At 36.9% G+C, this 22556-nt stretch overlaps 1 protein-coding gene across 1 annotated transcript in view; it reads right to left on the bottom strand.

Annotated features, from left to right (window-relative positions):
* Window positions 1-22556, bottom strand: part of PDSS2 (decaprenyl diphosphate synthase subunit 2) — a 253866-nt gene that overhangs the window by 85851 nt on the left and 145459 nt on the right. The window contains exon 3 of the mRNA XM_065888771.1: window positions 17829-18027. Coding sequence (XP_065744843.1) covers window positions 17829-18027 — 199 coding nt within the window. The remainder of the gene's footprint in view (window positions 1-17828; window positions 18028-22556) is intronic.

The raw sequence follows: 22556 nt of genomic DNA, 5'->3' as shown, positions 1-22556 counted from the left end.
TAATTTTATATTATATAATTATATATTATAATTATAATAAAATTCTCAACTTAAAAATTAGAAATTGAGAGAAGTAGGAGGTGGTAATGACCAAATGGCCAAAAGACATCCTCACTTACTGCTATACAAAGATGTCTATAACATATTCTTAAGGAAACGAAAAAGAAAAGCTGGGTACAAAACAGAACAACATGATAGGTATTTTTAAAACAAAAATGAGGTCAATCTATGTGTTCATATATGCTGAGAAAAAAGTCTGAAACAGCAAAATAATAATTTAATAAATAATTTATAATTATAATTTATAATTATTTATTAAATAATAAATAATTTATTTAATATAAAAAATAATTTAATATATTTAATATAGCTGAACGAAATGATAATAATGATAATAATGATAATCTGTAAGTGGTAAGATTCTAGATTTTTTTTTTTTGTGGTATGTGGGCCTCTCACTGTTGTGGCCTCTCCTGATGTGGAGCGCAGGCTCGGCGGCCTTGGCTCACAGGCCCAGCCGCTCCGCGGCACGTGGGATCCTCCCAGACCGGGGCACGAACCCGTGTCCCCTGCATCAGCAGGCGGACTCTCAACCACTGCGCCACCAGGGAAGCCCTAGATGTTTTTTTTTTTTTTTTTTTTTTAATTTATTTTTGCTGTGTTGGGTCTTCGTTTCTGTGCGAGGGCTTTCTCTGGTTGTGGCAGGCAGGGGCCACTCTTCATCGTGGTGCACGGGCCTCTCACTATCATGGCCTCTCTTGTTGCGGAGCACAGGCTCAGTAGTTGTGGCTCACAGGCCTAGTTGCTCCGTGGCATGTGGGATCTTCCCAGACCAGGGCTCGAACCCGTGTCCCCTGCATTAGCAGGCAGATTCTCAACCACTGCGCCACCAGGGAAGCCCCCTAGATATTTTTAATTAAAATTTTTTCTTCAACTTTTCTGAATTGCTTAAATGTATAATTGCTTAGTATATAATGTACTATATTTTCTCTCCTTTTATTAGCTTGCCTTCATAATCAGATAAAATAAACCTACTTCTAGGGGGTGGGATGGGAAGAAGCATACCCTGTTTCAGTCTCAGAAAGACTTCAAGCTAAGCTGTGTCCACAAATTGATTTACGGAATATAACAATCAATAGTCTCTTGATTAGCAAAAATAAGATCTGTAAGTGGTGATAAGCATTCTGTGCAGAAAACTTGTGCCTTTCTCAATAAATGTGATTCAGGAGTACTGTCAGTCAGCATTTGACAGATGGAATAGACTCAACAGAGCTGTACATGTTTCACTAGTAAACCAGACCACTTCGGTTTGAGCAAAGGAGCGCCTATACTAAATTTAAAGTAAAATGCAACTAAATCTCTAGAAAAATGTTAATTATAAACTAATGTGACCCAACTGAAACTCAAGTCAGCATAAGCTGAGTTGATGTCATAAGGTAGTATAGTTGTATTTTAATTCACTTTTAAAAGGTTGCTATGTACTTAATTTGCTTGGTATACTAAAACTGTGGAGGCTACTACAGATTTATAATCGTCTTTCAAAAACTTGCACTGGGAAGGTTACTTTAATGACATTTTTTACTACAGTGTGGAATGAAAGGACAACGTGTGATCCATCACTCTATTTGGGAGGCAAATGAACCCACAGCCCCTCAGCCTTTAGTACTCTTAACAGCTGCTAGCAAAGGAAACAGTCATGTGTGTGCACGCATCTGCAGTTCTGATGGCATTAATTACACACGAATCTATTGCACTCCTCCCCCAATCCCCAGGAACAAATAGCAACGCATGAAGCAGTAGCAAAGGTAAAACACCCTTGAGGGAAAATTAATTCTAATATACATCTTGGGAGGAACAAAAGACAGATTTAGTGTAAATATGTTCTTTTCAAAGTGCTTTGGCATTTGAAGGGATACTGTCAAGATTTTTTTTTTAAGTCACAAAAACTATATTGTCAGTGAAAATATTTTACAGAAAAATACTTTTATAGATAAAGGATGCTGAATAGCCTGCTAATGGTAACCAGAGTGGTTAGCTTCACTCTTCCGTTCCTCTTCATGCAAATGGAGCACAAAGTATCTGAGAGTTGCTTTTAAAGAAGAAAGATTTACCTACATTACCAAGGTGAGATAGAGAAGGACTGGTAAAGGAGTAGCGCTCTCCCATAGAGGCCAATAATATCTAACATTTGTAAAGCACTTTATCATTTACAAACTGGGTTTAAGCAAACTATCTGGTTCCAGGTAGAGTCCTCAGCGCCTAGCCAGATCTTCCAGGTTGGCAGCCTCGTTGGAGAAGCAACCTCTGAAGAACACGGGGAGCAGAAGCAGTGGCCAAATAAGGGGTGAATCTACTCACCCACCACCTGGGCACACACAACCCAGATGAGCCCTAATCTGCATGCTGATTAATATAAATGAGTGGCTTTAATAAGCCACTGATGAAGTCGGTGAAAGAATGGTTCTCTCCACTCCTTCCTACCAGACAAGGACCAGGTTTAATGAAGACAATGATGAGAGGTCTGTTGCAGTAAACATACCACTAACTCACAGGAGTTCTGGAAGAAGCTTCTAACTCAGCTTTTTGAAGGGAGCCTCTTCAATGCTGCCAAATATGTAAGGCCGTGCTTATTTGTGGGAGGGATGGCAATCTGTTCTAGTGAGCTGGGAACTTCTTTCTGGCTAAGGGCGAAGAGCAGAGAGAGAAATGGCACTACCAGTAGGACAGGTGCAGCAATAACTAAGCAAATTGGTAATCTTAATTTTTAATTTAGAACAGCTGATACATTGGTTTATAAACTAACTACTGGTAACATTTGTCAAAATGGTTCACGAAAATTCAGTGAACTCCAGAAAAGTAAAATCACAGCCGATAAAACTTAAATAGTCCACAAGTTCAGGAAAATGGCTTGAGTACGAAGTGTTGAAATTTAACATTATATTGGCTGGTGCACTCATTTCAGAAACATTTGCTGATAGCCTACTATGTACCTGGCACTGTACTAGTGAGACTAGTGATGGCCATATAAAGGCCATTTATTTGCCTTTGATCACCTAGAGGATTAATACACAGATGAGCTGCATGACCTTGGGCCAGCACATCACTTCTTTGGGCCTCAGTCTGCATATCTAGGTAAGAGGTATCTGTGCTTTATCAACAGTAAGCCCCATGATCAGAAACACCTAAATGTGAAGCTGCACACATTTTTTATTCATAACAATTGTAAGGAATGGTCAATTTGCCAAAAATGTGGATTTCTTTTACTAGCAATACAAAAGTAATCCAAAAAAGTTGTTCACTTTTTGAATGGCGGTGCATGACTCTTGGCCTTATTTGTCACTTAACAATGAAAAATATAATTTATTTATTTAAACAATGATTAGGTTCCTGAAAAGTGGCAGATAATTTAAAATGCTGACATCAAGATGAAACTTTTCAGAAGAAATAAAGAAAAAGGAGATGCTTTCCAGTAGGTTAAAAAATGGTTCTGCCAAGTACCTTGCATTGCTACAAAAACTGTAAATAGTTGCTGAGGATTGCATGCTTAGTCATGAAACAAAGCAATTCTGTCTGTCATTATCATATAGCAGTCAGCTGCTTTATTTTCCACCTTCTCCAACATGAGAATTCCTGCACATGAAGTCTGCTGGACTCAGGATGGTCCACGTTAATATGCTCTTTACTTAAGGGTACTGTTACACCATGTTTTGACTGGACTTTCTCTGAAGAGAATCATGCCTGCCATTTCAATGATCTGTACACTTTTCCCCATGTAGCCGATAACCTACATTTTGCTTTCACTGCTTCTTCATTTGAGGGTCCTCTCAGTGATGTTAACTAAGGCTTTCCAAGTATGATTTTACTGAAAAGTTAATCCCACTTTTGAGACGTTTACAATGTGAATCTTCAGAACACCAGAATCATAGTACAGTATTTCATGCAACTGAAAGGATGATGCTGGCTAGAACACTGCCTAGTAGTACCAGCTTTCAAAATTTTTAAACTGTAACCCAGAGTAAGAACTATATTTTACATCATGACACAGTATATGCATACATGCATATGCACAAAAATGAGTGAAAAGTTCTATAAAACAAAAGTTTCATTATTATTTTCTTTTGCATTTCATTAAAAAAAAAAGTGTTGACAGTGATTTACTAAAACGATTTCACCACCCACCAATAAACAGGATGTGATCTGTGGTTTGAACCATTATCTTACATCATGCTGATATACGTCACGTATAGCTCATACTTTGGTCAGCCATCTGAATTGCAAACAAAGTCCTCAAATTTTCGCCATGCAGTTTAAACACTGTTATTCTGAAATATATTTGTAAAGGTCACTTTATCACTTTATATCAAAAACATGTAAATTAACTGAGTGTAAACAGGCAGGATAAAACAGAATCATTCTTGGGTACTATGGGATATATGCTGTTAGAGTGCATATCAATCTTGTTGGTTTACATTAACTGATGTTGACTATTAGCTTCAAACTTATTAGATTCATGAAAACAAATTGGTTTAGACCACATCGGCCAAAGAGTTAAATATTTCAGGATTTTTCTGGAATTCACACATACATCTTGCAAATTCCAGGGATACCATGTCCTTTGGGTAACACAGTTCACCTTTCAGCACAATCAGTTCCTCTTCAAATTGCCACACTGAAAAGCAGATGTTTGTAATTTACAGACATCCCAAGGTCCGCACTTCAAAGGCAGTCACAGAAATAAAAGCATGACTCATATGCATTAAAATCCATGCAACTTGTCTAAATTGTATTTCTTCCAAATACCTTCACAGCTCTTCAAAATCTGTGATTCAATGAAATTCTAAAAATAACTGGCCCTACTAATACTGCATTCTAGAAAATTAGATAATCCATTTTCCCCTCCTTTAAAAAAATTAGGTAGTAGAAACTTGAGACTAGCTGCATTGCCCCTTGAATCAAATAATGGATACCCTTGGGTTCGAAATTCTCAAATCTATAAAGATGTACAATTGACTTTCAAACTGTTATCTCTAATGCTTAGCACATGCACACAAAAATTTTCGTTGAATTACCAGTACTCTTCTAATATTTGAATTCACTGTATAAATCTTAACTATTTAAAAATAAATTTGCACAGTTACCACTTTGTCCAAACACTATTTTCAGAAATTTACATCTGCATATCACCTTATGGCTTAAAGTATTGATAAAATAAAGCCTAAGTTTCTCATCACAAATCTGCCATAAAGATGAGTTCACTAATTTGGGGTATTACTTTATTTATTTATTTTTAAACATCTTTACTGGAGTGTAATTGCTTTACAATGGTGTGTTAGTTTCTGCTTTATAACAAAGTGAATCATCTATGGGGCGGATATTACTTTAGATTGTTGAAATATGCATGTCAATCTTAAGATCTCTGACATTTATAAAATATTTTGGCTTCTCTATTACACCTTTGATTTTTTTTTTTTTTTTTTTGCGATACGCGGGCCTCTCACTGCTGTGGCCTCTCCCGCTGCGGAGCACAGCCTCCGGACACGCAGGCTCAGCGGCCATGGCTCACGGGCCCAGCTGCTCCGCGGCATGTGGGATCCTCCCAGACCGGGGCACGAACCCGTGTCCCCTGCATCAGCAGGCGGACTCTCAACCAATTCCCCCCAAGGGAAGCCCTCATCTTTGATTTTTATTAACAATTTTTCTTGATTTCTTTGTTTCTCTTCATATTTAATGCCCTTGTCAGAATCTGGTTATATATTGTACCTTTACAGTCTTTCCTACAACACTCAGAACTGTAGACTATTGGCACTGGCAAGGAGGTAGGGGATGGAAATAATGCTGCCTTTATTTTATAGATGAGGAAACTAAGAAAACAAGTTGCCTTTGCTTAGTAGTTATTTCTCTAAAATGTTTTATAGAGCCCTATTGATGTTCGTATTGTTTATTCCAATATTTAAAAACGACTAGTTGTTTAAGATATTATAAATTCCTGTATCTGTAACTGCAAAACTGCTGGCAAAAAAGGCATCATGGTTCTTTGTTGGTTTGTCTTCTACTTTAGTTAAGCACGAGGATTTCAGAGCCGGACTGCCTGGATTCAGCTCTACCATTTATTACCACGAGGAAATTATTTAACCCTTTCCTCTGTCTCAAGAGAGACTAAATGGGTTAATACACAAAAAACACAACAGTGCCTGCTACACAGTAAATACTCAAAAATATAAGGTGTTTTTTTTAATGTTTGGTAGTAATTTTAATAACTATTAAATATTCTACATTATGAAGTTTCTAATTTCATTTCGAAAATGGAGTATTAACACATTAGATAAACAATCTGGAGGAAAAGATCTCAACTGGAATTCTAAGAGATAAAATGAGCTGTCCAATGTTAAATGGCAAATTAAAAAAAAAAGGTAGGGATAGGAACTAGGTCTACAGACTTCTACTTCAGGGCTATTTCCATGACTCTTTGTAGCTTTATACGTCATCACTGAGGAATATAAAATAGGTAAGTGCTATAAAGCTCAACATATGATGAAAACAAAAGTGATCCACAAGAGTGTAGCTGCTTAGTAATGAAGTAGTTAATCTGATATTCTAAACAGAGAAACTGTCCTTTAAAAACTAAAGACTGAACACAGACACACAGTATAGTTTTGATGTTTACTGATATCTGACTGACCTGAACAAAGACGATTAAGCCACATGAATAACAACAAACAACTTAATGCATTTTCCAAAATTCTTAAAAACAAAGTTCCTTGGCATAGCCATACTTTCTAACAAACCCACTTTAATATTTTCACAGTTTACAATATCTGAAATGACCTCAGGGTCAGGCATTTGTCAGTTAATGACCTGCTGGGCTAATGGCCTTCAGCTTTGCCTTGGGCACACAAGTCCTCCAGTAGGTCATTAGCTGCCAGAAAAGGGCTCTTCCCCAATCACTATTGCTAAATAAATAAAATTTGCTCCTGGGTTAAGGCCCTGTAAGCCAACTTTGGCTTAGAGTGAATTTTTTCGTTGAGTATTTACAACTCAGAGGAAAATGATGGAAATGCTAAAACCAAAGCTATATCAATAAAAGTAATGAAAAGTAGTCATGTGGATCCTTTTGGATGCTCTTAAATTTTCTTTTGCTTATGGTGTTCAAATTCAGTCTTAATTTAATATAGCAGGCACCAGATTACAAATGCACTGCATTTTGGAATTTCATCTATAAGTAAATTTTTTTGGAGCTTATACTACATTTTCCTAAAATAAAAGGCTATAAATGATGGCTAGGTTCCCAGAGAAGCCCACAAAAGCTTAGTTAGCCCATAATATTAGAAATACCATATACTTGTAATTAAAAATAGGATTGAAAACCACAATCTTATAATACTTGCAACTAAACAAAATTGGAAAACAAAACTAAATAGGAAACATTTAAAAAATGATCTTTAAATGTTGATGGTTGCAGGGAAATTTGGTTTAATAGGAGAATAAGGGTAGAGACACTGGTTCTTTCCTATGCCTATTTCATTTCTAATTATAATTTTCCTTTTTCTTAACACAAGAGTACACCAAGCTTTACTCTGTGTTCTTCAACTCCAAGTTTCTTGGTTTATTTTTCCTCTTGAAAAAAGCAAAGAGAAGGCAAAATGGTGGATGGCAATTTTTCTTTAAAAAAAATTTTTTTTTTTTTTGGCAATTTTTCTGAAACAACAGGTAAAAGAATAAAAATCTGGAGGAAAACAGCTGAAGAGGATGTGTATACATTTTGGAGACTGTCTAAGGTGAAATGAACTGAGTTGTGAACAGTAAGAGACAAAGAAAGGGGCACTGTGTACAAGTCTACTGGGTGAAGAAATGATGGTTGGAGAAGAGACTGGGGTCAGGTGGCTGAGGATGAAGAGGAAGTAATCAGCTGTTCATCTGCCTAGTACTTTGTAAACTCTGAACGCAGGAAATTCCTTGAGTAAAATCATTAGAAAGGCAAAAGAAGAGTACTGACTCAAGCTGGAAAATACATTTTTTTCTCTCTCTGGCTTTGGAGAAATAGCAATTTATGTCAGTGAAATTGGAGGGGGAAAAAAAGCTGGTTTAATTAATTTTACTTCTAGAAAGTGGGAAAAGGGATTTACAAAAATTGAGGTTGCCAAAGTATACAATGAGATTGCCATAATCAGTATGTTTCTACCTCTCATGGCCAACCACGGTGTGGGGTTCAACTGTACCCATGTCAGAGGGTGTATTTTTGTAGAACACAGACTTTTTTTTTTGCGGTACGCGGGCCTCTCACTGCTGTGGCCTCTCCTGTTGCGGAGCACAGGCTCCGGACGCGCAGGCTCAGCGGCCATGGCTCACGGGCCCAGCCGCTCTGCGACACGTGGGATCTTCCCGGACCGGGGCATGAACCCATGTCCCCCGCATCGGCAGGCAGACTCTCAACCACTGTGCCACTAGGGAAGCCCAGAACACAGACTTTTTAAAAAATGGGTTTCTTTAAATGCCAGGCATATGGAAGAAATGCTTCTCTTGCTCTTTTTTTCTTGTCTTCAGGTTTCTGGTTTGACACAGACACTAAGAGAAGTGTCCATTTTGCATGATGGCATTTGACCTTCCTATGACAAAAAGATACTTCATTCCATTGTTTTATAGCACCACAAGGGTAAAGTTCAAGGTTTTAATGAGATAATACATATTAAAAGAACATAATATTTTGCCTTTTTAAAAAATTTATTGATTTAAGGCTGCGTTGGGTCTCCGTTGCTGCGTGTGGGCTTTAGCTGCGGAGAGCGGAGCTGCTCTTCATTGTGGTGTGCGGGCTTCTCATTGCAGTGGCTTCCCTTGTTGCAGGGCATGGGCTCTAGGTGCATGGGCTTCAATAGTTGCGGCACGCAGGCTCAGTAGTTGTGGCACACAGGCTTAGTTGCTCTACGGCATGTGGGATCTTCCTGGACCAGGGCTTGAATCCAAGTCCCCTGCACTGGCAGGCATACTCTTAACCACTGCACCACCAGGGAAGTCCCTGTCTTCTTATTTCTAGCACACATCTCAAACATTTATCACTTTCACTTTAAATACAAGGAAGCAGACTCAGAATATAAATACAGTGTCTGTTTAATATGTGGCTATGTTAGCATGTGATAAGAAAAAAGCTGGAAAAATTATTTTGGGGATTTTGAAATTGTAATTTTATAATAGCATTTTGACTTCTCTGATATGGAGACAGTTTCCTTTATCGTTATAACATATGACACCCCACTAACGTTCTGCACATATTTTCTCTAGTCATGAAAATCTACCCTTGACTGGGTCATATGAAGAAAAGAACATTAATCATGGGTGTCAAACTAAAGAGGATGAAAGCAATTAATTCAATAATTTCCACAGGTAAAATACTTATGACAAGACTGTAAACACACAAGGTCACAATAATGTCTATTTTAAATGAATATGACAGAGAAAAACTTAAATTTCATATGACATAGCATGTTTTTAGGTTTCACTTTTCAACATGAACTTGAAAGTAAACAATATAACAGATAAGAAAAACACCAAATAACCAATAGCAGCTGCTTTATTAAAATATATAGATGGTATAAAAGGAGATTTATATGCATAAATTGAGCATATTTATACAAACAAAATTATTCCTTGTAAACAACATATTTATGCCTTTTGGAAAACAAAGTTAACATAAGAGAATACATCAGTTATGCAAGGACTACATCTGTGCCACTGGTTATTTAGAAATATAAATCATTAATGCTTAATAGAATGGCTCCCAGAAGTGACATCATGACAATGTTCTGGGATGTTTAGACAAGACCCCAGAACTAACTAACTCACAGATGTATAATCATAGGTCCATTAAATGAAAATCACTACAAAGATTAAAAAAAATAACATGGTGAATTAAATTCTTTAGATACTAGGGTCATCACTGTACATATAAAACACTATGGTTTTTTTAAAAAAAAGATGACATAATAATATGCACAGTCTTATTTATATTGTGGCTTAATCTTAAAATACAAATCCAGTCTACAAGTAAACACAGAGACGAGGGAAAAGCTGTAATGGTCAGCCAGATTTCTAAATTATAGTGCTTTTCCATGTTATGATTTTTCCCCAGTTATTCAGTGTGTCTCACTGATAGCTTGATGCTCAAACACTAAAATTTTAGATTCTGGCATGACCCCATCATTTCAGCATTCAGTGATGTTCTACATGAACATAACATAGAGCAATTTATTTCAATGGAGTCAGGGAATTTACAGCTTAAAAAGAGGCATCTGAGGTCTCTTAGTTCAGGGTCTTTATGTAGTGAAGTACTAAAATAAAAAGTTGCCCTTAGGTCCCATAATTGAAAATGAATGATAACTCAAGCATTAATTTTTAAACTCACTACTGAATTCAAAATCTTGTTAATTCACACGTACGTGACTACAGCTATAACAGTAAGAAGACAATTATCAGAGGATTAATATACCAATTTCTATACTCAGAGATATTTAAAAATCTAAGTGTTACCTAAGGCAATTACCTTGAAGACCCCTAATATCTTCAGGGAAAAGCCAAAGGGAGAATAATTGACTTTGCTAATTTTACCCTTGGCAATTATAAAACAGCTCTGAATTTCATATGACTGCAGAATACTTCATCTAATGGCCTGTCCCAGCAGAAGTACAGTGATAAACACATAATATAGAAATTCAGACAAGAATTCAGTAGCAAAAGAAAATGGGAAATTGGTAGAATAAGTCATAAAAAATTAAAGTTGCTACAAATATGCTAATTTTAATTACCATGTTAAATATACACCCTCAAAGAAAAAGCAGACAGTTACTGTGGAGAAACAGAAAACTATACACAACAATTCTGTGTTATGTTCTATCTGCTCCCTTATTTCTGTGGCCTCTATTTATGTTGCTATTGCCGACAATTTTTCTTTCTTATAAAAGAAAATTAAAACATCATTAAATAGAATCTAACTTTACCAAGATATTAACCATATGAAGAGAGCTTATTTATCACCACCTCTTCTTCCCCTTCAAAACCCCCCTTTTAGTAGTTAGTATTATACTTAACTTAAGCTTCTGGGAATTCATTTAATAAAATTATTCCTCTTCTGAGATAAAACTTTACTTTCCTTAAAAAAAATTCTAAGGGGAATATTGCCATGTATTTAAATGAAAGGAACTGGCTCTGAATATGGGAGATTTGCTTTATCAAAGAAAATTCTTTGATAAAGCATTTTAGTTACCCCTGACAATCTACTCAGTTTAAAATACTGTTCACATGATTTGAAAATCATCTATTATGATTAAAAGAGGGCTACAAAAAGCCTAGATTTGTAGAAGATCAATTATGGACCCCTGGACATGGTAGTCAAGGTCTTTCACAAAAAGTGAGCCAGTGAAGCATCTTTTGAAATTGACCTTGTAGAGCCTTCAATGACCCTTTGAAGAACAATGTGCAAAAGATCCATGTTTTGGATGAACGGGGTTGTGTAGAATAAAGGCTTCAATTTAACACACAACTATCAAAGTCAGAAAAAAACATACCATGGTTTAAAAAGGAAAAAAATTCCTCATCAGACAAAGGTTGATAAAATGCAAATCTAAAGGTGCAAACCTGTGCACAGACCGTGAAGGTACAGGGCTCACTGGAGGGGAAGGGAATGCCTGATCATTCTTATTCCAAGGAGAAGCTTCAGGCTGAACCGTTGCTTGGATATTCTAAGCTTTTTTGGGGGGGTGGGGGGAGTAAATCAAGTAGTGCTACTGAAATCCAGTGCCTAATGGAGCAGATGGTGGAGGTCTTAGACTCTGGAACATTTATAGTGATGCTTCTGAATGCAAAACACCAGGAGTGGATTTCACCGGCTGTGAATCTGATTTGATTTTGATGGGAACAAAGCCTCCATTTTCTCTGAACTTGAACCACACTGAAAGAAAGAATGTGTGAATGATACAAGCTAGCTAAGAAAAAGGAACATATTAAATATTATTCCCATAAAGTGGTTAACACAAGTGAATACTTGTTTGTGTCATTATAGCATGTTAATAATATTTGTACTTAATATTTGTACCATCATCTTAACCTTATATAACATTTCATCGGAATAGCTTAAGTGAGTTAGATCTGATGATCAGAGCAAACAGATATAAATTTGTCTGAAGGCAATAAGCTTTTTTTTTTTCTTTTTTAATGGTAGGGGCCAGGCTGAGGGCTAATTACTGAAATGTGGACCTAGTTAGTATGTCCGTAACATCTCTTCCTCTCAGGTATGTGGGTCTAAACCATGAGTGGCCAGTGTGTGTGGCTAGTCATCTGCAGCTCAAGGCACCCAGAAACCATACCAGACCTGTACTTTCTGAGGCTTCCTCCTTCTCCAAGACCCAAAGTTCAACATAGACCATAGCAGGTATGGTGAAGAGGGAAGTTGGACAATGCAGTCAGAGAGTGGCTCTCAAGTCAACTGAGATTATTTATTATTCCATTTTATTTTATTTTTTATTTTTTTTTGCGGTACGTGGGCCTCTCACTGTTGTGGCCTCTCCCGTTGCGGAGCACAGGCTCCGGACGTGCAGGCTCAGCGGCCATTGCTCACGGGCCCAGCCATTCTGCGGCATGTGGTATCTTCCTGGACCGGGGCACGAACCCGTGTCCCCTGCATCGGCAGGCGGACTCTCAACCACTGTGCCACAGGGGAAGCCCCTATTATTCCATTTTATACGGCCAATTCTTTCTTTCTTTAGCTTCCTTTTCAGATGAATATAAACTATATATTAAAGGTACCATACTATTTTCTCCCTAAAACCAGCAGGTCTATCTTATGAAAATATGTGCTAGCCAGAAGTGGGATGGGAAGGTAGGGCAGAATGCTACTTGTCTCCCAGTATCTATTCTCTCCATCTTCCGGATTTTTGGTTGGGCACATGGCAACCTCACAATCAAGTTTACATTTCTTAGTCTCCCTGACATCTAGGTGTGACCATATCGTTAAATTCTAGCCAATAGGATGTAAGCAGAAGGATTTCAAATAACTTCTGAGAAACGTCTTTAAAGTGGTGACACTATACAATTTATCATCCGAACTGGGCCATGTGAGAGTAAAAGGGAGTGCTAAAATAATTAAAATTTTGTACTTTTTGAAACTGGTATTTATTAACTAACAATTGATTTTATTATATTGGGGGACTTTTTAACTAGTTCTATTCAAAAACCATTTTCAAAAATAAAATTTCAAAAGAAATAAAAATAACATATATCTATGTACATTAAAATAAAAAAGAACTTCTTTATATTGATAATCTGAATATTAAAAAATAGAATAATTATTCTTGGTACATATTCACATATTTGTTTCTTAGCAATATCTGTCTCTAATATTGTGTCACTGGCATTTTTCTGAAGGATGTGTCTGTAAAAATATGGCATTTAAAAATAAAACTGCTAGCAATATTCTTCACAGTTGTATTTTATAATTAATTAATTTGAAATTACTGATATTTTAATTGATTCTTATTGGTAGACCATAATATTTTTAATTGAGAAAGATGCTCTTTCTACAGGTTCTGAGTTATTTGGTAAGCTCAGAGCAAATTTTCTAAATGGAAGAGACACTCAATTCTAATTTTTTTTTTCACATTGAAAAGTGTAACTATTCCACCCAAATATTTTCAAGGTACTGTCTTCTTGCTTCCTTCAGAGTACTTTCCTTTGACAAATATTTTTAAAAGATAAAACTTGTCAAATAAATTGACTCTATGATTCTTTTGAATGTTTTGCCAAAATTAGATGCTGCAAAGTCTAGGCCTTCTCAATTTCATTTCATTCATGTATGTGTATAATTTATTCAAAATAGGAGCACCACCAAAAGATTCTTCCTGCAAGATGAAATATTCCCAATCAGAAGTACAGAATTGCAAATTTTAATCTTGTAGAGCATTTGAGTTCTTACCATTTATGTTGTTCAATTCCTTCTTTCCTTCTGTAGGGAAAAATTCCAATGGAAATTTTGTTTTCATTAATTGCAGTTCTATAAAAGCTTCATTGGGTGTTTCAGTTGTTGAACACTTGATTTCAGATTTCCACTTGATTTTGAACAAAATGTCACCAAAACTTTGAAGAGCCATTTACAACAAAGTTCAATACCATTGTTGGGTATAGAGATTTCTAAAATCTGATTGATGACAGGCAACAAAGAGAGAAGGCACATATTGTGGTACTGAACTATATAGTTTTATACTCAACATCAGCTATATCCCCCAAATCTTGTAGTCCAGAGACTCTGACTATAAAGATATTTGTAAATTTTTGTAACAATAGCTTCTATTTCAATTAGTAGAATGTTGATGTTTGTTTCGATGCAATTATGAATTATGGGTGTGCCTCAACCAGTTCCAAGTCCTCCATAGATTTCTCAAGATAGTAAGACGGTCATTTTTATCACAACACTGTATGTGTTTCACCTAAATTTGTACTTGTATTAATATTGTAAACTAACAATTTTATCTTTCATGTTCAACTTTTTTTTTAAAGTCTTTATTGAATTTATTACAATATTGCTTCTGTTTTACGTTTTGGTTTTTTGGCCGTGAGGCATGTGACATCTTAGTTCCCTGACCAGGGATTGAACCCACACCCCCTTCACTGGAAGGCGAAGTCTTAATCACTGGACCACCAGGGAAGTCCCTCATATTCAACTTTTTTTTTTTTTTTTTTGCTGTACACGGGCCTCTCACCGTTGTGGCCTCTCCTGTTGCGGAGCACAGGCTCCGGACGCGCAGGCTCAGCGGCCATGGCTCACGGGCCCAGCCGCTCCGCGGCATGTGGGATCTTCCCGGACCGGGGTACGAACCCGTGTCCCCTGCATCAGCAGGCGGACTCTCAACCACTGCGCCACCAGGGAAGCCCCCCTCATATTCAACTTTTAAACTGAATTTCCAATCTCACTCAAAATGTCTTTACCTTTGGTAGATATACTTCCAAAAGCTTTACCTTGATTCCATGAATGGGTGGAAAAAGAAAACATTTTTAGAATTAACTAAAATGATTTAATTACTTGAAGTACCTGATAACATTCAACTGAAACTGGAATTATTTAACTGTTTGCGAAGTTCTTCCATCATTGGAGACAACAAACATAAAGCTATCGCTCCTATTCAAAAATGAGTGAAATCAATTTAGAAGAATAGTTATTTATCTAAACAAAAGTTAGGCTTTACAGAGTTGTATGTATACTTTCTTTAGCTACATGGCTTAAACCATTTAAGCCTCCCTAAAGTAACTACTAATTTTGGAACTAGATCCTGACACTTTTTCAGCAAATTCGACTCTTCTTGTTTTCATGAGGTCAGCGATACCACTACGGTCTCTGTAGTGGACAGTAAACGTCAATAAACATTTTATGCAAGTTACACATTCCTTATTAACTTTTTTGAGAAACAAAAATCCAGCACTTTTTAAACATAAAATATATACTTTTATTTTTTTGAGCTGTTGCCAAAAGGTTTATTGCAAAAACAAAGTACTGCCAGGGACTTCCCTGGTAGTCCAGTGGGTTAAGACTCCACGCTTCCAGTGCCGGTGGCCCAGGTTTGATCCCTGGTAGGGGAACTAGATCCCACACGCATGCTGCAACTAAGAGTCTGCAGGCTGCAACTAAAAAGCCCACATGCCGCAACTAAGATCCGGTACAGCCAAAATAAATAAACAAAAAAACAAATAAATAATAAAAACAAAACAAAGTACTGCCAGATAATATAATAGTACCGGTTTACAGCATACAAGCAAGTGTGCTCAGTTTATTCCTTTTTTTTTTTTAATTGGAGTATAATTGCTTTACAATGTTGTATTAGTTTCTGCTGTACAATGAAGTGAATCAGCTATATGTATACCTGTATCCCCTCCCTCTTGGACCTCTCTCCCTCCCCCACCCCCATCCCACCCATCTAGGTCACCACACTCAGTCTACACAGAACTGATCAGCCTCGATTTCCCACATGTCTATTTCATAGACAATGGACCTCTAACTTACTATATTTCCCACTGAGCTTTTGGACTGGTACCTGGTGGTTTTATGACTCCTGAAGGCCAGACTTGGGCCATACAATTGGGTGATACACCAAATGGCCAGCTGGGGCAGAAGTGTCAAATACTTCTACCACCTGAGACAGAAAGGAGTTAACTGTCTCTAGACATTCAGTGTACTTTGTTATATTAACAATTGCCAGGCATTCTGTCCTTGATTGGGAGGAGTCTGAAAGCACTGGGAAGAGAGAGGCATTATTGCTGGTTGTCTTTCAGATTTAATAATAACTTAACATGAGAACTCCCCCTACTGTACATGGATCTCACATATTATTGGCCTACGTTAGACAAAAATTGAGGCAGAGGCTGGGAGTAGAAAGCGGAGCTCTATCAAACCCATGCTGGCTTATTCTAATGTAATTATTAGTAACCATCTCTGTTAAAAACAAAAAATCCAGGACAAATGCTAAGTCAGATGGGATTCTGGGACAGCAGACTTACACTGAGACTGTCCTTGGTGTCCAGGATGTACATTTACTTGATCTTCAATGGAGGAGATCTGCCCTTCTTTGCCCTTCCTCCTTCTTCCTTCCTATTGACTGGAGTGAAGACATGATGGCAACTATCTTGGGCCACAAAGTGGTAAGATAAGAATAGCAGAGCAGTAAGATAGAAGGAGCCTAGGTTCCTGACTTTAGAATCACCATATCAACCTTGGACTGCCTACTCCCAGATAGTAAAAATATGTGAAAAATAAATTCTTATCTTGTTTTGGTGTCACTATTATTTTATAGTCATACCTAATCCTAACTGATAAATAAGGACTACCTCTACAATCTTTCTAGAAAGCAGCTTGGCAATATTATATCAAGAATACTAAAGATGTTTAAACACTTTGAATCCTTCTAGGAATTTATCTTAAAGAAATAATCTGGAATGAGGAAAAACTGATGTGTAAAGATGTTTACTGAAAATCTATTTATGATAGTAAAAAATCAGAAGCAACCTAAATGTCCAAAAATAAGGAACTTCTTTTTTTTTTTCGCGGTATGTGGGCCTCTCACTGTTGTGGCCTCTCCCATTGCGGAGCACAGGCTCCGGACGCGCAGGCTCAGCGGCCATGGCTCACGGGCCCAGCCGCTCTGCGGCACGTGGGATCTTCCCAAACCGGGGCACGAACCCGTGTCCCCTGCATCAGCAGGTGTACTCTCAACCACTGCGCCACCAGGGAAGCCCAAGGAACTTCTTAAATAAACAATATTGCATCTAAATAATTGAATATTGTGCAACCATTAGAAAGTTTATGAAAAAAGTTAATGACATGGGAAAATGCCCACATCATATATGCCATGAGAGAAAATAGGCAAGATTAAAAAAAATCTTGCACATGTAAGTTCTCACTTATGTTACCCCCAAATCCACATATATAAATGTATGAATAAACAAACAAAAAAAGACTGAAAGGAAATACATGAAAATATTAACCAATAGTGATTATTTCTGGATAGTGAGATGATAAGTAATATTTATTTATATCTTTATATTGAATATTTAACACTACCCTATAATTAACAAATAATTCCATCTGTAATCAGAAAAAAATAGAAATTAATTTCAAAACTCTTTCCTAGCATTTACCAGTTTTAACTGGTGCTGACACTGCCATCATCGTCATTATCATCATCACAATTTTACTGAGCATCTATGTGTGGGGAGTTGAGGCAGCAGGGTGTCCAGACCTCTGTGGCTCCTGCAGTCAACCAAAGGCCATCCAGATACAAGCAAACCCTGCCCAGTTTTACCTTGGTGTTCTGTAGCAGAGCTAGTCCATTGCAGGCATTTGCTAGAAGGAAGTCTCCACTCAGGATAGCTATTTTATTTCCAAACTGCATGTCTTTCAGTGGCCCATCAGAAGATTGCAATTCATCTAAATTTACTATCCCACGATGTACAAGGAGGGCAGTATGGATAAGTTCTGTGATCTCTGCCAAACTTCTTTGACTAAAACATAAAGGTAAGACTTGTCTGAGTATAAAGAATACCAACTTATCACTAATGTCAGACTTCAGTTTTCAACAACAAAATATTTTATAGATTAGTGTCTCTTTTTTTAATTATTCCTTTTTCATGAAGTTTTTTTCTATTGAGATATAATTGACATATAACATTATATTAGTTTCAGGTGTACAACATAATGATTTGGTATTTGTACATACAGTTGACCTTTGAACAACACGGGATTGAACTGTGTGAGTCCATTTACATGAGGATCTTTTCAATAAATACTTAGGTATTATACAATCTGAGGTTGGTTGAATTTGCAGATGTGGAACCACAGATATGGAGGACCGGCTATGGGCCTTGAGCATCCGTGGATTTTGGTATCTGAAGTGGGTCCTGGAACCAATCCCCCGTGGATATCAAGGGAGGGTTGCATTGCAAAATGAACACCATCGTAAGCCTAGTTAACATCTGTCACCACATACAGTCACAAATTTTTTTTTCTTGTGATGATAAGATCTACTGTCTTAGCAACTTACAAATACACAATACAGTATTATTAACCACAGTCACCATTTATGCATTATATCCCCAGTACATTATATCTTCATGTCTTTTCTTTTTAAAATAACTAGAAGTTCGTGCCTTTTGACCACCTTCACCCATTTTGTCTCCCTTCCCACCCTCCACCCGCCCCCCCGACCCCAACCTCTGACAGCCACCAATCTGTTCTCTGTATCTATGGGTTCAGTTTTTGGTTTTCTTTTGTTTTTTTTATATCCCACATATAAGTGAAACCATACAGTATTTGTCTTTCTCTGACTTATTTCACTTAGCATTTTGAAGCTTCATGGAGTTTCTTTTTGAAGGTTTCAAATGCACTTTTTTTCAATCATGCCATACTTTAATGGGTACATGGTACTTTTACTTGGCATCAATTATGAGTTGGTTTTGAAGCAATTCAGTATTATACCAGCTGGATGACTGATGATCACTGATCTCTCCATTCTTTTGGGGTGACTCTGCTAGCAGGGGACAGGTTCCACAGTATTCCAATTTGTGTTCCTGCATATACCCATATAGCAACACAAAGTGGCCCCACTAGTATTACCAGTTTGTCATGGAAATCAGGTGTACGTTTCTGGTGTCTCCGCCTTGCCATTGTTAGCTGAATGCTTCAAACTCAGGGAAACATCATGAAGCTGAAGACAGAAACTGCGGCAAATGCAGCTGAGGGTTTGGTGTAACTTCATATCAAGCACCCTCGCAAAGACACTTGAATGAAGTTTTTATTAGAGGCCTTTCCACCAAGTAGTTTGTGATCCATAAGCAGATCCTGACACCTTTCTTCTCTCTACCATTCCCCATTCTCTATCCCATGAGTCACCAGGATTCCCCAGAGAGAAGCTGACCAGTAAGGGCCACCCTCTACAGTTCCATTTAGATACTTTGTTCTCAGTATAACTTTAAGATTTATGAGAATTCTTACTGGTATCTAATAAAACTCCAATTTGAGTGGGAATATAACTTGTGCCAGACATTAGGTTAAGCACTTTTATGCATTATTACTTTTAATCCTAAATGCAAAGCTGTGGGATTTACAGACATGAATAGAATGTGGTCTCTTCCTTCAAGGACCTTATCTTTCAGAACAAGAACCAAGATACATATCTACAGCAGTAATTAAAACAGAGAAGGCCCTTGAGGAGCTTATAGTGTAGTGCTGTATCAGACAGGATTTCAAGAGATGTTTGTTTTCTTTTTTATACTTTTCTATAGTTTGTACCTTTTCTATAACAAAAGTATTACTTTTATAATCATAAAATATCAACAATTACTATAAAATTTAAACCTCATAACCACCCTATGATAGGTATTACTAACCTCTTTTTATAGGTGAGAAAATTGAGGTACACAGTTTAATGACTTGCCCAAAGGCACACAGTAATACAGAGCTAGAAATCCATTGAAATCTGTTACAAATGGCCCCATGTGAATCATGCCACTTCGCTTCCACGCTCCTGTGTAGTCCCCTCCACCCTAACTTTGGGCTTCACCATGTGACTTACTTTGGCCAAAAAGACATTAGCACACGTGACATAAGTAAAGCCTTCTAAGTGTTTATGCATTAAGGCTTGTCCAGTGCAGTCACACGAGTGACCCCAGAATGTAAGAAATAAAATGGCTGTTTCAAGTCACTAAATCTTAGGATAGTTTGCTATGAAGCAATAGCTCTCTGATACAGAAACTGGTATATCTAGGAGTGGGTGCTGTTGCAACAAAAGGCTAAAATATGTGTCAATGGCTTTGAGTCTGAATGTTTGGGGCTAGAGGTAAAGGCTGAAGAAATGGCAAAGTCTTAGTAGAATCTGGAAAGGCAGTGAGGAAACTGTTATTGGGGGATTGAGCAAAAACATATGGTGTTATAAGGTAGGGAAACAACTTGCAAAACTTTTATCTGTGGTAACTTGAAAAATAGAAAATATACCTAAATATTAAAAAGTAGGTAGTGAAAGTGGAGAGATCAGTGGAGGAAGCTGTAACAAAGGCCCAAGTAACAAAAGGGTTTGACCTAAAGGTCAAATTTAAGCATTTGACCTAGAATAACAGCCTTAGACAAGGAGACAAATAAATATAAAACAATCTAATGATAAATATAAGAGACCCTTCTCTCAAAAAAATGTAGTACTTGTTTAACAACTACAGTACAGTAATTACATAAAGATGCAATAAAATAAAGGAGCCAAAATACTTGGCATATACAAAAGAAAAATTACGTTTCTGATTTACTCCCCTTGCTTCAAAAAAAAAAAAAAGTAAAAGAATATGTAAAAATGACCCCGTGTACATACAGTATCTGACTACAAATTGGGGGTGTAGGAGAAGATGAACCAGTGAGTTAAACAGCTTCTGAAAAGAGTAAATTCATGGTTTAGATTAAAACCTCACTACATCCCAAAGAAAATCACCAAGGATGGAGCCTTATAAGACTATTGAGAAGTTAACGGAAAACATTTTTGAAAAGGGAGCTAAAATTTAAAACTATCCTTTAAAAGAGTGACTAAAAGGAATAAAAATATATTTTATTAGTACCCTGCAAATGTATTCTAGCTTACGAAAAAGTTCGCTGCTACATTTCACAAAAATTGCACAATGAGATTATGAGCAAGTATAAAACTCAAGAAGGGGTAAGCACTGGATAAATCTCTCATGCAGTTCAGCTTATGAAAGAAAGTAATAACTAGGGAAGCAGAAGTTGTAGATGTTTTGAATTACCCTAAGGATGAAAATTGGGAGCTTTTAATAAAGACATCTATAATCATAAAACTGCATTCATTAAACAAATGGCAATCTTTAAATGCCACATGGCCAGAAACAACAAAAACAGTGGTAATAATAAAAGTGAAAAACCATAATATGTACAGTACCCACCATTCGCAAAGAACTTTCACTTATATTATCTACTTGTGATTCTAATTACAGCAGGTCTGGGAGGTTAAAGACCTGGTCGGAACATTCAGTTTATAAAGGACAAAGCTGGAACTCAGAGTCACCTTGTCATAGGGACCAATCATAATTTAAAATGTTTATTTGCCTAATGAATAGCAAATGGTGGTAGGGGGCCAAAGTCACCAATGTTACCAAGATTGGTATATGCCCACCACAAACTTGTCCAATTTTCATCCTTAGTTCTAAGCACTACAGAAGACAATATTTCTAGGAGAAAGTATATTATGACTAGACTTGACTCTTTTTGTTCATAGTAGCTAGGGAAAGTAATCAAGTTGCTTCTAAATCATTTGGTTAGAATCAAATCAAGTGATTTAACTCAATCAGGAATCTGGATAACAGTTCTACCTCTACCTATAACAGACAGGTCATGGGCAAATCCCTTAAACTCTCAGGCCCTTGGTCTTCTGAACACTGAAAGGAGGGGAACTGGAGAAACAGTCTCTTCCAGTTCTAAGGTTCAGGGATTTCAGTCCTAAAATTTAAGATTCAGCTCTAAAATTCTAAGATTCGACTTAGACTGGTAGTTAATAGTTAAAAAGAGACAAAATTATTGCTATTATTGGTACCTACTTTTCTACAAGAAATAGAAATGAACTGATTGGTCATCTTGAAATCTGTCCTGCAATTCCACTATCTAGTATGATGCTCTCAACTTCTAAGATTTTACCATTAGATAAACAACTTCAGGCCACATTACACAAGAGTTAATTTAGCATACAGCAGAGAAGCAGTGACGATATGAAAGAATCTGGGAATTTTTCCTTTTCATTATCTTATTCCTATTTTAGCCACCCAAAGCAATCTAGTAAACTTTCAATGTACTGGATTTTTAAAATTATCTTATATAAAAGTCTTCATGCGATCTTATGTATATATGTTTTAGTACTTGGGTATTTTTCATGCTAAATCTTGATTGGAAAAGAGTCACAAATGAATACTGCTTATGTTAAGTAATCAGAGTAAGGAAGTAATTACTACATTGAATGTAACCCCGAGGATTAATCAATGTTTTTACA

This window comes from Phocoena phocoena, chromosome 12, assembly GCF_963924675.1.
Source record: "Phocoena phocoena chromosome 12, mPhoPho1.1, whole genome shotgun sequence".
Lineage (NCBI taxonomy): Eukaryota > Metazoa > Chordata > Mammalia > Artiodactyla > Phocoenidae > Phocoena > Phocoena phocoena.
Note: the sequence above shows the minus strand (reverse complement) of the source record. Positions and strands in the feature narration are given on the sequence as shown.